This window comes from Elephantulus edwardii, unplaced genomic scaffold, assembly GCF_000299155.1.
Source record: "Elephantulus edwardii isolate Elephantulus edwardi_28Jun2011 unplaced genomic scaffold, EleEdw1.0 scaffold00068, whole genome shotgun sequence".
Classification (NCBI taxonomy): domain Eukaryota; kingdom Metazoa; phylum Chordata; class Mammalia; order Macroscelidea; family Macroscelididae; genus Elephantulus; species Elephantulus edwardii.
Window position 1 is genome coordinate 6,337,056 of NW_006399818.1, and position 15,672 is coordinate 6,352,727.

The following is a 15,672-nucleotide window of genomic DNA, read 5'->3' on the forward strand; positions in this document are numbered from 1 at the left end:
CCTAAATTTTGAGCATTATGCATTCTATGAAATGAGTCCCGATTTCTTTATTGTTTCTATCTTTACGATTATCTGTCATTCTAGTGTCCTATTTGTTGGCTCTTTTCTTCCCCTTTTAGTCTTAAGTTGAATCTGTCTTTGACTTCTTTGTCTTTAGGTCTCCAGTTTTCTCTCCTTTTCTATGGTATAATGACAGCTCAGACTCCTCTTACATTATAGCAGCCTTCTGAGATGTACTCTCTACCTTTCTTCATGCCAGCATAGAGCTACTAGAAGACTCTTACTCCATTTTCATCTTGTCACTTTTAACTGGAGTACAAATAATACCTTATAATTGTATTAAACCCTGACTTTTCAGACTCTTACCTGTGACTGGGTCTTCTCTCACTCTGTCACCTACTTGTCTGTCTAGCTTTTTTCTTTTCTCACCTGCTGCCGTTGAATTGATTCTAAATCATAGTGGCCTGAGAAGAGTTCTCAAGAGTTATTTCTTCTAAAGCTCATAAATTAATTTTTCTGGAAGTGTAGCATTTGGTGCTTATTTTAGCCCTTATATATGTTTCATTGTTGTGGTGGTGGTGTACTATAGAGTTGGAACTGACCCGTAGCTGACCCTCCGGCGGGTTTTCAGAGACAGTTAATGGCTCGGGAGGAGACTGCCCATCCTGCTCTCACGGAGCAGCTGGTAGCCTTGAACTGTATGCCTTCGGGATTGCAGCTCAGCTTTTTGCCACTGGGCCACCCCTCTAATATTTTTGCTGTATTTTTTTTATTGATCTTCAAAACTTTAATCAAACCTTATTCAGAAGTTGCTTTCTTGTAACATCCAGTTGTTTCTCAGCACACAAGCACACACACACACACACACTCTCCGTGTATCTGTCTTAGCATATCTATTAAAGTTCACTTGTCATTGCATTGTACTAGTCAGGCATTTCATCTATCTTCCCTTTCTTTGATAAGGTTGAGTATATATAGGTTTATGATGTGCAGACCTTGATACTTTGTGTTTTATTTTTCTCTGAAGTTCATCATACAGTACTGTACCCAAGCCATGCACTGAATACATTTTCTAGATGTATAAGTTATACAGGAAAAAACTTGGCAGCCTTCTGGGCAATGATTTGCTTCTTAGAATCTTTAGAGGAGATTTGCTACGGCTTCTAGATGACTTTTGAGGTAGTTGTGGTAAACTGCTTGATGCTGATCTCCTGGTTTGATCTCTCTTTGCTGAGAATAACTCATTTTTGTTGAAATAGCTTTAGGATGTTTAGGAACTCTTTCTGGGTAGGATTCTGTTTTGTAGTATTTAGCTAACTGTTTTGCTATTAGATGCTGGGAACATTCTTTAATGTTCATGTAAATAGATTGGAGCCTCTGTGACATACTTCCTACAGATGTATTGAATTACCTACAGATGTCAGTGTTTTCCTGTTCCTCTAGGATAATCAGTACCATCAAAGCTTTTGCAGACCCACAAGTGGATAAGATGACCCTGTTTTCAGGGTTTCCTTCAGTCCTGCGAGCCTTCTTGGTTTTACTGAGTGAAGGATCTCAGGAGAAGCCTTTTTTTTTTTAAATTTTATTTTATTAGTTTTAATGAACGTTTACAGAGATTTTGTATTTTCATTTATTCATTGTTGCACTTTTCTCTCTGCCCACTCCTCCTCCCCAGTTCATGCTTCTCTTTGAAAAGAAAAAGAAAAATTCTTTCATTTTTATACAATCCCTGTGCCCCCCCCGCCCCCCCCCATCTAGCCTTCATTCTGGACTCTTGTCATAACCATAACACCCAATCATATATTGCTTTTAAACCGTTCTCTCTCTCATCTGTTTTAATGCAGTATACATCATTTATCCAGTTTTTCTCAGTCTGATCCCAACCCTGATGTCAGTCCTGTTTTACAGCAGTGGCACTATGTGTATTTGTCCTTTTGTGACTGAGATATTTCACTCAGCATAATGTCCTCCAAGGCCACCCATTTTGAATAATATTGCATGAGTTCTTTGTTTTTCAATGCAGCATAGTATTCCATTGTGTGAATATACCACAGCTAGGAGAAGCCATTTCTTATCTCAAGTGACATTCTCTTTCCATCTTACCTCCATTGCCAATTGCAAATTCTGGGAAGATTCTCTTCTAGTCTTATTCTATCTTTATTAGCTTGTAAGGTGTTCAGAAAGTTCGAAATGAGACCATTTCTCTGTTACACTACAAATTTATGTTGTGTACTCAAGTGCACTCAAGTCTTTGCAGCTGAATTCTACTTCTGTTCATATTCAGTTCATTTTCTCTGTAGTGCCTGTTCCATACCTTTTCTGCTGTCTTAAGCCCCAATTTGTCACTGCCTCCCCATTCTTTTTATGGAGCTGACTTGACTTCCTATCTTTTCAAGGATTGAGCTTTCTGCCATGTTGTTATGTGCCATCAAGTTGAATATAACTCATAGTGACTCTGTGAACAGCAGATTGGAATTTTGTGTCCTCTTGCACCATCCTCACAACCTCTGACAAGCTCAGGCTGCCCATGATTGCAGTCATTGTGACAGTCTGTTTTGTTAAGGCTCTTACTGTCTTTTGCTGATGCTCCCCACTCCCAGCATGGCGTCTTCCAAACCCTGGCCCCTCCTGACAACATGGCAAGACTGAGTTTCACTTTCTTTGACTCTCAGGGGCAACCTGGTTACATATCCCTCAAGACAGACTTGTCTGTTCCTCTGGCAGTCCATAGGCTGTCCCATAGTCTTCACTAACACCACAATTCTTCTGTCACCTTATTCATAGTCTAACTTTCAGATGCATACAAAGTAACTGAAAATGCCATGGCTTGGATCAGGTGCCCTTTAGTCTTTAAACAGACATCCTTACTCTGAGCAGTTGCTTAAGATCTTGGCAGCAGATTTTCCCAGGGCAGCACATCTTTTGATTTCTTGACTCCTGCTGCCATAGGTCTTATTGTATATTCAAGTAAAATGAAATAGTTTGTAACTTTTCTTGTGGCCTACATACGCCAGCTACTCCTTGGGAAAAAAGATGGACAGTCTCTTCCCTTGGGATTTACAGCCTCTGAAAACCTGCAGAAGAGTCAGCTATAAGTTGATTCTGACTAAACAGCCGTGAGTTTGAATTTTATTATGATATTGCCTCTTGGCCCACTAGTGAAGATTTTTGCTTTTTTAATGTTGAGATTTAATACCTATTGATGGCTATAGTCTTTGATGTTTTGTAGTAAATGTCTCAAGTCTTCTTCACTTTCTACAAGCAAGGTTGTATCATCTGTGTAGTATCTGTGTAATGCAACACTTGGTGAGTCTTCCTTCAATCCTCACGCCACGTTCTTCTTCAAATAGTCCAGCTTCTTGAATTATTTGAATGGAGATATATCCCTGAAGCACACCTTTCTTAATATTAAATCATGCAGTGTCCCTTTGTTCTGTTTGGACACCCACTACTTGGCCTAAGTATAAATTTTGTACAAGCACAATTAAATGTTCTGAAATTCTCATTCTTCTCAGTATTATCCAGACTTTGTTATCCATATAGTCAAATGCCTTTTCATGGTTATAAAACACAAACGTCTTGTATGCTCTGTTTTCATCCAAAATCTCTGTGACACTAGTGGTGATATCTCTTGTTCCATAGTCTCTTTTGCATCTGGTTGAATTTCTGGCAGTTCCCTTTCAATGTTCTGTTCCAGGAATTTTTGGATAATCTTCAGTAAGATTTTACTTCCATAAGCCGCCTACCAGTTGCTGTAAAAAGTCCAATTTTTTTGGCTCTCTCCCCCTTTTTTTTTAATCTCAGCTCCTAAAAGTCTCCACTTTTTTTTCAACTGTTGAGCTTTTCAACTGTTTTATTTCCTTTTCTTCTTGGGACTTTGATTCATTCATTATTTCCTCTTCATATCTTTAACTTTTTTTAATATAATGATAGAATTTTGTACAATCTACTTTTTTATAGGAAACATAAAAAAAATAAAAAAAAAGAAACAAACTGTGACTATGCACATGGACTTCACCTGATGGTACACGCAGAAGTCAGATTGACAACATCTGTGTAAAGAATTTCTGAGGAAGCTAAAGATCAGCTGTGAAAACAAGGACAGGTGCTTATAGTGGAACAGACCATCAACTAACTACTCATATGCAAGTGAAACTAAAGCTAAGATAATGAAATCAAATCCACAAGAACCAAAATTTGACCTTGGGTTTATTCCACCGAAACTTAAAAATCACCTCTGGAACAGTTTTGAGACCTTGAACACTAATGAGCAAAGACCAGATGAGCTTTGGGAGGATATTTAGAGTATCATTCGTGAAGAAAGCAAGAGGTTATTGCAAAGACAGGGGGAAGAAAAGACTGTGATGGATCTCAGTAGAGACTCAGTATTGTTCTAGAGTACCGAGAAGCCAGAGTAAAGAGAAGTAATCAGGAAGTTAAGGAGCTAAACATAAGATTTCAAAGGGCAGCTTGGGAAGACAAAGCAAAGTATTGTAATGAAATGTGCAAAGAGCAGGAGTCCCAAAACCAAAAGGCCAAACTTGCTTGGCATTGCCTAAGCTGAAAAAACTGAACTAATTCAAGCCTCAAGTTGCAGTACTTAAGGATGTTATGGGCAGAATAGTGAATGATCCAGAAAGTATTAAAAGATGGAAGAGGACACGGAGTCGCTGTACCAGTAAGAATTGGCTGACACAGAAGAATTTAATGAAAAAGCACATGATCAAGAGGCAATAGTGATGGAGGAGGAAGTTCAAACTGCTCTGAAGGAGTTGGCAAAGAACAAGGCTCTAGGAATTGATGTTATAGCAATTGACATATTTCAACAGATGGATGCTGCCCTGGGTGTGCTTACTAAGTTGTGCCTAGAAGTCTGGAGACAACTGCCTAGCCAACTGACTGGAAGAGATACATATTTATCCCCATGCCAAAAAAGAGTGACCTGATAAGAGTGTGGAAATGATAAAAAATATCACTAATATCATACATAAGCAAAATCCTGCTTAAGATTATCCAAAACAATTAGAACAGTACATCAACAGGAAACTGGCAGATGTGCAGGCCAGGTTTAGAAGAGGTTGGGCACCAGAGGTATCATTGCCAGTATCAGTTGGATCTTGGTAGAGAGGAAAGAGTACCAGAGAAATGTCTGTGCTTTATAGACTGTACAAAGGTTTTGACTGTGTGGATCACAGCAAATTTGTGGCTAAACTTAAGAATAGGAATGGCAGAACACTTGATTGTGCTCATGTGAAACCTATATTAAGACCCAGGAAGCAGTCATCAGAACAGATCAGGGAAACATTGCATGATTCAAAATCAGGAACGGAGTGTGTCAGGAACACATCCTGTCTCCATACTTTTTTAATCTATATATGGAACACATCATTCAGGAGGCTGGGCTTTATGAGGAGTAATGTAACATCAGAATTGAAGGAAGACTTATCAACAGCCTACTTTATTCAGATGACACAACCTTGCTCACAGAAGCTGTGAGGATTTGATGCGTTTGCAGGAGAAAGTCAAAGACTGTAGTTTTCAATATGGATTGAACCTTAGAAGACAAAGATTCTTACCACTGGGTCACTTGGCAGCGTCATGTTAGAGAAGAGGTTGTTAACAGTTTTGGCTTGCTTTACTCCACAGTCAACACTCTTGGAACCAGCAGACAAGAAACCAAGCTGCTGTCAGGGACTTCTCAAAAGTGCTGAAGAGCAACAATTTGAATCTGGAGACTAAAGTACACTTGATTCAGTCCATGGTCTTTGCAATTACTCATTATGCTTTAGAGAACTGGACAGTGACCAGAGATGACAGAAGAATTGATGCCTTTGAGTTGTGGTGCTATATATAGGATAGTATTGAACATACCATGTACTGCTAAGAGAACAAACAGGTTTGTCCTGAAGAGTGTGAAAGCAAGCTACTCCGTGGAGGCAAGGATTCTGAAGCTCCATCTTGCATACTGTGGCATGTGCCTGGAAGGACCAGTCCCTGAAGGAGGACATAGTTCTTGGAATTGTGGAGGGACAGAGGAGAGGAAAACCTCAAGTGAGATGGATCGACACAGGGTGTGTCAGAGACAATAAGATTGGCTCAGGATAGAGCAAAGTTCAGAACTATTGTATATAGGGGGCTGCTGTGAGTCTTAGATGACAACAACAACAGATCATTTCCTGTTACTTGAAAATAAGCTTTATAAAACCAGTCCCCAAAGCCTTTGAGTCTTTTTAAATTATTCTTTCACGTAGCCATCCTGTTTCTGTCTTTCTGACTAGACTTCTTTAGTCCTCTCTGTTCCCTCCATTTTTGACTACACTATTGTTGTTAAATGCTGTTGAGTCAGTTCTGATTTAGGATGATCCTGTCTGTCATCCTGTCTGTGTACAGCAAAGTGAAACACTGCCCCGTTCTGCTGTATCCTCACAGTTGCTGCTATGTGGGAGTCCACTGCTGCCATCACTGTGATGGTCTACCTTGTGGAAAACCTTTCACTGAGCCTCTAGTTTATCAAGCATGAGCTCCTTCTCCAGAACCTGGTCCCTTTTATGTGTGAGGTGAAGTCTCACCAACCTTGCTCCCAAGGAGCATTCTGTGTGTACTCCTATCAAGACTGGCTTCATGATTGTTTTGGCACTCAGCAAAGTATTTAATACTCCTCACTAACACTACAATTCAAAGGCATCAATTCTTATTTCATTTTCCTTATTGTCCAGCTTTTGAATACTTACAAAGCAATTGAAAATCTCATGGCTTGGGTCACATGCACCTTGACAATCAAAGTGACATCTGAGCTTTTTAAACACATCAGGGGCATCTTTTATTAGCAGATTTGCCCAAAGAAATGTCGTGTTTGATGTCTTGATTGCTGCTTCAGTGGGTATTGATTGTGCATCCAAGTGAAATCAAATCCTTGATAATTGGAATCTCTTCTCTACATAACCATATTGCTTACTGGTCCACTTGGGAGCCTTTTTTTTTTCTTTTCATTGTATAGAGTTGCAGTCTATACTGAAACCACATGCCCCCAGAAACTCTATGAACTTTGGTAAATGACGATGGTTGTAGAGGGGCTTCAGGTCTTTGGTTCATGGGGTCGCTGTGAGTCGTGCTCGAATCATAATGAACAACTGAAGACTTGTCTTTAGTCTTCATTATTAACTGCTTCAAATAATATTCCCTTTTAGCAAGCAAAGTTGTGTCATCTGCATGTTGCCTGATGCGTCTTCTTCCAGTCCTACTGCTTTGTTTTTTTATATAGTTCAGCTTCTCAGATTGTTTGCTTAGCATCCAGACTGAGTAAGTATGGTGGGTAGATACACCTATGATTGGAACTCATTCCATACTACATTGTTCTTTTAGAACAACTGCGTCTGGTCTGTGTAGAGGTGGTTCATGTACACAATTAAGTGTTCTAAACTTCCCATTCTTCATAGTGTTATCTGTCATTTGTTCAGATCCATGAATGGAGTACCTTCATTATTTATTTTGCCTGCTTTCTATCTTTCTGGAAGAAAATAAATCTAATTTTCAGTTTCTAGTTTTGGTGGTGGTTTTAGAGTATAGTAACTGTTGGGTTAGTGTCAAATCTATAGATTATTTTCTTTTCCAATTTACTATCCTTTTTGTTTTGTTACCAGTTTTCAAACTCTCACTGACCACCTCTTTCCATTTTGAAACTCTTCTCATTGGTGTTACTGTTTTATTATTTTACCCCTTTTCTCTCTAATGCTTTGACTCTTCTCCAAGCATATGAAAATATGTTTTCTTCTAACCTCTAATATTGACTGGTATCTCCATCCTAATTCATGTGGTCTCAGGGTTTCAGCTCACATGAGGGACTGTTAGGGGATGTATCATCTTCAGCCCTGATTTCTCTTACATGCGTATGTCCTGCCCGTCTAATGACCCCTAACGGTTGTTCCCTAAATAACATATTATGTTTCAAACTTACTGTGTTCTAGACTATTTTTCTTCCCCAAACTGATTCACTTTTTTGAGGTCGACAGATTTTTTAGTTTTAATTAGATCAGCGTGTAGTTTGCATTATTGTGATTTGTCACAGTTGCACCATGCAGCATAATGAGTTAGTCTTTTCCCTTTTTCATGAAACTTTTTTTTTGTTATTTACAGTGTTGTTTTTATTTGCTTCATTTCCCCCAGTGATTACTAAGTCATCTTCAGATTGTTGTTTGTCTAAGCCTCTTCTTATTCAAACTTAACCATGTGTCTGATAAATGTATTTGCTGGGCAATTACTTTGTGTTGGAGCCTTTGTCTTGTTCTGTTCTGATAGGTGCTGCCCTTTTCATGTCCAGGTACCTTCCATGATCTCCTTTACTTCATCCTGGGAATTGCTTTTCATTTTTTCTTAACTCCTGCTTAATGGATTTCTTATCCTTTTCTCTTACTCTTTCAGCTTTATGTGGCATTTCCTCTGATTTCCTAAGAAAGTATATCTAGTAAGTCAATTTTTGAGACCTTGTCTAAAAGTGTTTTCTTCTAACTTGAATATGTAATTCTTCCCCTGCCTCCTAATATACCTTTGTTTCTTTTTTATTGTACTTGGCATCTTGTGGTTATTTTTGTTTTGGAAATGGAAATACTTTGTGGTGATTTACCTGAATGATTTAATTTTTACTTTTTTTTTTAAAAAATTAAATCATGTTTTTTGCTTTCCCCTCCTTTATCCTGCTCTTTGTCTGCTTACTTTACTTTCTGGAAGAATTCTTTAACATCATTTTCTAACCTTGCTCCTATGTTTTTAGTTTTTTGCTTTCATATTTTCAAGAAGTATATAGTTTAAATACCTATTCTTACTATGCATTCCCTTGTATCATATGTAGGAACCGTCAGCAGTTCTACAAAGTAAAGAGGGGTATCACATCCTGTGTGATTTTACAGATTTAGAAACCCAGTGGAGAGTAACCTATGAGTTGGTTCTAACTTGACAACGAGAGAGAAATTTATGTATATAGTATTTTTTAAACTTGTTTTCTATATGTGTTAGAAATATTTCTCAGCTGTCTCATCCGTGACTTTTTGCCCCTTATCAAGTTTGCAGCACCAAAACGTTGATTGGGAATTGTAAACTTGTTTATTGTCATTTTCTGATCATGTTATTTGACGATGAAGTTTTCAGAGTGAACTCCTTATATCAGACTCTTTAGGTGTTTTGTCTAGATCTGGCTCTCAAGATGTGTTTTGAGAAGAATTTTCAGTCTTCTTCCTATAGGGTATAAGTCTGGCAAGTTCATGGACTGTGTCTAGCAATGTATGTAGATATATTTAGTTTTAAAACAGGCTTTCTTTTATTTTCTTTCTAATCGAGGTGTGAAAAAGTTTTAGGTTCGGTTGAAGTTCCTGATGAAGAAACACAATTGAGATTTTTTCAGTGATAAAATCTGCATATTTGTATTTCAAACAATGTAGCTAAAACTTGATGTAAATTCCTCCTTTTTTTCCTTTCTTGGCTTAATGAATATCATTTATTCAGTATGAAATCTTTATACTATATGTTCCACGTGTTAAGAATAAATGTACATTAAATCTTAAGAAAAAAAAACCAAACAGGCTTTCTTTTAATTTCTCTATTTTGACTGTGGTAGTACTCATCTCAATACTCAACGGTGTTGGGTATGGAGTCAGTTTCTTTTCTCCATCGAGGGCAGGCACATAGCAGAACCTGACTGTGCATGGAGGTAAGGGAGATTTTCGTGGACTACTGTCATTCCCTCTTATTTAGTCCCACCTTCAAAAAGTGTCAACACTCTATAAGCCTACTAGAAATTTTATGGTGTGAGTCGGGTTACATCAGCCAGATAGAACTAGTTTTGCTGTCTTTGCTTTCATATTCAGCATTTTAGCTTATATGTTCCCTTACCTTAGAACTCGAGGCCCTAGACAGTTTCTCCTGCGGTTTGCTGTTGAAGTCCTGCAGGTCTGAAGTTGGTCTTAGTCTTATCTTTAGAGTGTAAAGGGATTACCTCAGTCGTACGGTGTTCTTTCAAGCATGCAGCCTGAGTGCAGCATTCCCACAGTGCTCCATCTTTTCCTCTCATCTCACTCATTTCACGTCTTGTATCAGAGTCATTTGTGTCTTTCTTGCTGCGTTTACTGATTTGTAAGCTTCAGGAGGGCAATATGTATATCTGATTAAATGATATATCCTAAAAGTGACGAGAATAGTGTTTTATAGATGTGTTCAAGATGCTAAAGCCTTGCTCTGTTCCCTTCAAATCAGATTTAAGACTATTCAGATCAACTCAGAAAAATTTCTCCAAGTCTTCATTTGTCTGGGACAGGGTTTTGACTTTTATACTCAAGTCTAAGTATCAAAATGTGATTGTACGACACAGAGGCAGAGCACTAGCAGCAGGGGACAGACTTTATTGCACTCTTGGTGAGAACTGCCAGTGTTTGTGGCTGGTTTCCCACAGTGCTGTTAAGCCTGTGTACTTGTCTGGTTTCCACTGATACAGTGACATGTAGTAAGCCGAGGTCCTGCAGAAATGATGCTGAATAACAGCATGTCAAGGTCAGAGCCTCCTGAGGAGTTGACCTCCTGAGTGGGTGAAGTCCTGTAAAATTCTTTTCTGCCCAAAGGGGCTCAGATTTTTGAAACATTTTGTGGATTACCACATTTATCATAATCTGTTTTTCAGGCTTCAGTGATAGCTGTTTTTAAATGCAAATTTTATTTAAAAATTGCCATTTGCCGTATAGGTGCCCATGAGCTCTAGATATAGAGCAATGAAGTGCTTAAAATATAACTCTTATATCAGTTTACTTGGTTCCTGAGTATGTGAGATTTCATCACTGCTACATTAGAACCTGAAGCCAGGGCTTCACTGGGTCCATGAGTGGAGGAAGCAGTTTAAGCAGATATAATGAGATTAGGTACTGTTCATTGTCTTTCTCTTTCTGAAATTCAGGTTTGGTTGTTTTGTTTTCACATTGAGAGAAACAGCTATTGTGTTGATGTGAGTGAAGCTGAAGCCGTTAGCATTAGAAATGCTGGGTTTTTGTTTTGCCTGAGCGTTGGGGAAGGCTGGTTTTGTGCCTGCTGTCTCTTTCACTTTATCTAGTGTATCCACCATTATTGCAGTGGAAAGGTTATGATTCTGGCCATATTTCGTAGTGTGGATAATATTTTCTCTAAACTCAAGAGAGATTTTTAAACGAGGCTAGCAAAACGAGTCTGGTTTAATCTGAGTGCAGTGCTTGGAAAAGTGAGTAAAACCTGAGAAACATTTTTTTTTTGGTTTTTGGCTAAGCCTTGGTCTGGCATGACAGCAATCAGCACACCTTGAAATGGGGACATTGCGCAACATCCAGAAGAGTGAAGGTTTCTGAAAGGCCTGTGTCTTTCATGCTGTTTGAGTGACCCTGCTAAGTGAGTGAGGTTTGGGGTATATTGTATCCCATTCCTTAGGATTCAGTTGGCTTTTGAGTCCCACCAAATATCTAGAGGGTTTTGCTTCTGCTATTTTGTATTTTCAGGAAGGTCTTTATGTCTCTGGGTACTGTGCTAGGATATAATTCTTTAATTCTGCTCTGCATACACTAGCTGTTAAGCTGACATGTGGTCAGCACAGCAGAGGGCAGCAGTGGTAAATTATAGATCTCTTTAGCTCATCTTAAACCTTCCTTTCATAGCAAGTCCTTAGTATTAAGGCTTAATCTTAACTCTCTTTGCTGTCCCTTCAAGGCTCATTCATATTGTATTTGATTTTACATCCTGCATTTTGGGCAGTGCTTTTAAATTTTTTCTTTTTAGGAAGATGATGAAAATGGTATACTTTAATAAAAGTCAATAAGCAGCCAAGAATAGGTAATAATAATTTGTTGGGTAAAATTAATCTGCATAACATTTAATGTAGGTGCAGTTGTAGAGGTATCATGCAAAATGAAAATAAGACAAAACTAAAAAAAAAAACAAACCCAAAAAAACCCAACAAACCCTTATTATTTTTATTTGAAGCTTTGGGATGTGAAATCCGCAAATGAGAGAAGAAGCATTAATGTGAAGCAGTGCTTCCTGAATTCAGAGGAGTCTCAAGATGACATGGAAGTAATAGTGAAGTGTTGTTCCTGGTTTGCTGACGGTACCAGAATCATGGTGGCAGCCAAAAACAGAATCTTTGTAAGTACGGATGTTGTTAACACCTCAAACTTGCTCCAACTTAAAGAGAATGAAAACTTCTCTTGATTTTTGCATTTTATAGTGAGTGTCTAGCTGTATGATTTGGGCAAGTTTTTGATAACACACAGTTTTTTGGAACTAGGCCCCACGAGATATTTGTAAGTTTTCAGGAAAAAGTCTTTTGTTTTAAACAAAGATTTGGGAAATACATAATAATGCAGTAAAGACTCCAGAAAGTCTCACAATAAAAAATATTTTTTTTCATTGTTTGATTCAATGTTTCTGAAATATTTAAATATGAAATACTTTTTTATATATACACATCTCATGACTGATGTTTTGGTTTTTTTTCTTTTAACAGTTTGAAACCCATTGGGTTGGGTGATTTTTCCTTTTCATTTCATTTCTTTTCAGAGTGCTTTTATTCCTTAAAATTTTGTGAGTTGGTAACTGATAGAATCAGTGACTACCCAGGATTCTCAGAGCTCTGGTAGTAGTGGTAAAGAGTTGTGCTGCCAGCTCAAAGGCACACAGTTTGGATCTACCAGCTGCTTCATAGGAGAAAGATGAACAGTCTCCTCCCGTGCAGTTTACAGCCTCTGAAAACCCACTGGAGGGTCGGCTAAGAGTTGGTTCAGACTCAGAGGTACTTAACAAAAACAATAAGGATTGGGAGATTTTTTTGAAGTCATAAAGGAAGATATTCATTAATGTTAATGACAAAGAAATGCCTCTTCCCTCCCAACCTGCCAGAGAAGGTTGGACATTCTCCTGGGGATTTACTGCCTCTGAAAACCACTGGAGGGTCAGCTGTAGGTCAGTTCTGACTCCACTGCGTACAACTACAAACTAATAATGCAGGGAACACTGGTGGCTGTAATGAGTACAGAGCTGTGCTACCAGCCCAAAGGTGTGGAGCTCCAGTTCACCAGCTGCTCTGCAGGAGAAAGTTGAGCATTCTACTCCCCTGTGATTATAGCCTCTGGAAACCTGCTGGAAGTTTAGCTATTTTAATCACTTCAGACTCAGGGGCAGTGAGTTTGAGGTTTATTTTTAGTCTAAGATGGGCAGTCTCCTTCCATGCCATTAACTGCCTCTGAAAACCTATTGGAAGGTCAGCTATGAGTCGGTTCTGACTTGACCATACACAAAAACAACAATAATGACTTCCATTTGTGGTTTTCAGTATACTTTCACATGCATTTTCTTTTACTATCCAAATTTAAGGGACATAGCAGAATTGCATTAGTCTTAGGATGACAAGATGAAACTGAGGTTCAGAGGAGCCAAACCACTTTGCACTGTTACACTGTGCCTGGGAGGGCTAGCCAGGTCTTCTTATTCATGGTTCAATGACACTCTGTTCTAATAGTAATTTTTAAAAGACTTGAATCAGGAATATTACTATTTTAAAGAACATCAAAAATACGTATTTATAGTAAACTCATGGAGGTTCTGTGTATGCGATTGTTGTTTATCTGTTAGCTATGACCCTTGCATATGTGGAGCTCTGGGGACGTAGTCTGCAGGTAGTTGTGCTGCTAACCCAGTGGTTCCACAGAAGAAAGAAGGGCAGTCTTCTCTCATGTGATTTACAGCCCCTGAAAACCCGCTGGAGGGTCAGCTATGAGTTGGTTCTCACTTGACGGCAATGAGTTTTGTTTTTTTTTAAATTGAGATTTTAATGAAAGTTTATAGAGACTTGTATTTCCATTCATTCATTGTTGCACATTTTCCTCCCTACCACCCAGTTTGCTTTTCTCTTTGGGGAGAAAAAAAACATTCATTGTTGTTCAATTCCCTACCCCCACCTCAGTCCACTTTACTATGCAGCTCTTATTCTGTACTGTTATCATACAAGTAATACCTAATCACATATTCCTTTTAAGCAGTTCTTCTCTTCATCTCTTTCCAGGCAGTGTACATAATTTATCCCCTCTTAGTTTCCCTCCAACCCCCATGTCAGTCCTTTTTTATAGCAGTGACATTATGCAGTGTTTGTCCTTTTGTGACTGAGATATTTCACTCAGCATAATGTCCTGCAGGGTCACCCATTTTGAATAATATTTCATGAGTTCCTTGTTTTTCAATGCAGCATAGTATTCCATTGTGTGAATATACCACAGCTTCTCTATCCATTCGTTTGTTGATGGGCACTTGGGTTGTTTCCATCCCTTTGCTATTGTGAACTAAGCCACGATAAATATGGTGTGCATATATCTGCTTGGGTGGCAGTTCTGGTTTCTTTAGGGTATATACCCAAGTAGTAGAATTGTTGGGTGAAATGGTATTTCTGTTTCCAACTTTTTTGAGAAAGCACCATACTGCCTTCCGTAGTGGTGGTTGCACCATTTTCACTTCCACAAACATTGAATAAGAGTTCCAGTTATTCCATAACGTCGCCAGCATTTGCTGTTTGCTACTCTGTTGAATTTTGCTATTGTTACTGGGGTGAGAGTTTAGGAGTATTAAGTATAGGAGTATGTACCTCTTTAGCAGGAAATGAAGAGGGAAAACACAAGCTCTTGTTTTTAATTCTGTTAAAGTGTATGAGAAAGAAAAGGAGCCATTGCTTTTGCAGTATTTGAAGATTTCTAAAAACCTGTTTTTTAAAAGAGAGAAAAATAATTCTGTATTGCATGAAATGCCTTCCAGTTTTAAGAGTCTATAGAACAGCTTCCTGTTCAGTATTGAAATAGCTACCTGAGATCAACCTTCCCTCCATGCTGATTCCTGTTTCTTACTCTATGATCTCTCCATCCTCCTTTTCTTCTCTTTTTTTGTTAATGGTCTACCCCTCTTTTTAGTTAAGTCTTTTCTTTTTCTGCTCAAATAATTGAGACAACTTTCCATTCCATGTTTTTGCCATTTTCTTAGTCATAATTTTTAGGAATGGCCTGTCTGGGAAAGCATTTTAACTATGACTACTTGTCCTTTGCTTGCCCCTTCCCCTGGCAAATCCTCCACTGCTTACCATATGTGCATACTTGCAGGCCTTTACTTGTGTTAAATGCCTTTATGGATCCCGCCAGAAACTTTCCCCCCCTCTCCTTCCTAAAGACTGTGATTTGGCCATAAATTGATATACTCTGTAATGGTGCAGATGTTCTTTTTTTTTTTTTTTAAGGTGCAGATGTTCTTATCATTTGGGATAAATTTCAAAAGAGTGCATTTAAAAAATCTCTCAGCAATTCAAGTCTTGAAATACTCAAAAATAGCTTTTTAAAAAAAATTTAAAAATGGGAAAATAATTGTAGTGGAGTAATTTGGTAACTCTGGAAAGAAATGAGAATGATTGAGCTAATTTCATTTTAGCAAGCCTCTAGTCTATATTGTTTTCATCATCTTCATTTATAAGTATGCATTTTATCTTTTGAATAAATGAGTGTTAGAGAGAACTTATTCTGTTAGGTTTATTTCGTTTATTCGTTTATTCACAAAGGTTTTGTTTCTGTTTGGGCCATCTTAAAAGACCATCTGTGATAAATTTCCATTTATTAAAAACTGATTCAAGACTAATATTGTTTA

General features: G+C 38.2%; 1 protein-coding gene across 6 annotated transcripts in view; it reads left to right on the plus strand.

Annotated features, from left to right (window-relative positions):
* APAF1 (apoptotic peptidase activating factor 1) overlaps positions 1 to 15,672 on the plus strand; it is a 128,024-nt gene that overhangs the window by 66,934 nt on the left and 45,418 nt on the right. For 5 of the 6 annotated variants that reach the window (XM_006888505.1, XM_006888503.1, XM_006888504.1 and 2 more), the window contains exon 16: positions 11,983 to 12,144. The exons of the other annotated variant lie outside the window; for it this stretch is intronic. In XM_006888505.1, coding sequence (XP_006888567.1) covers positions 11,983 to 12,144 — 162 coding nt within the window. The remainder of the gene's footprint in view (positions 1 to 11,982; positions 12,145 to 15,672) is intronic. 6 annotated transcript variants of the gene reach the window in all.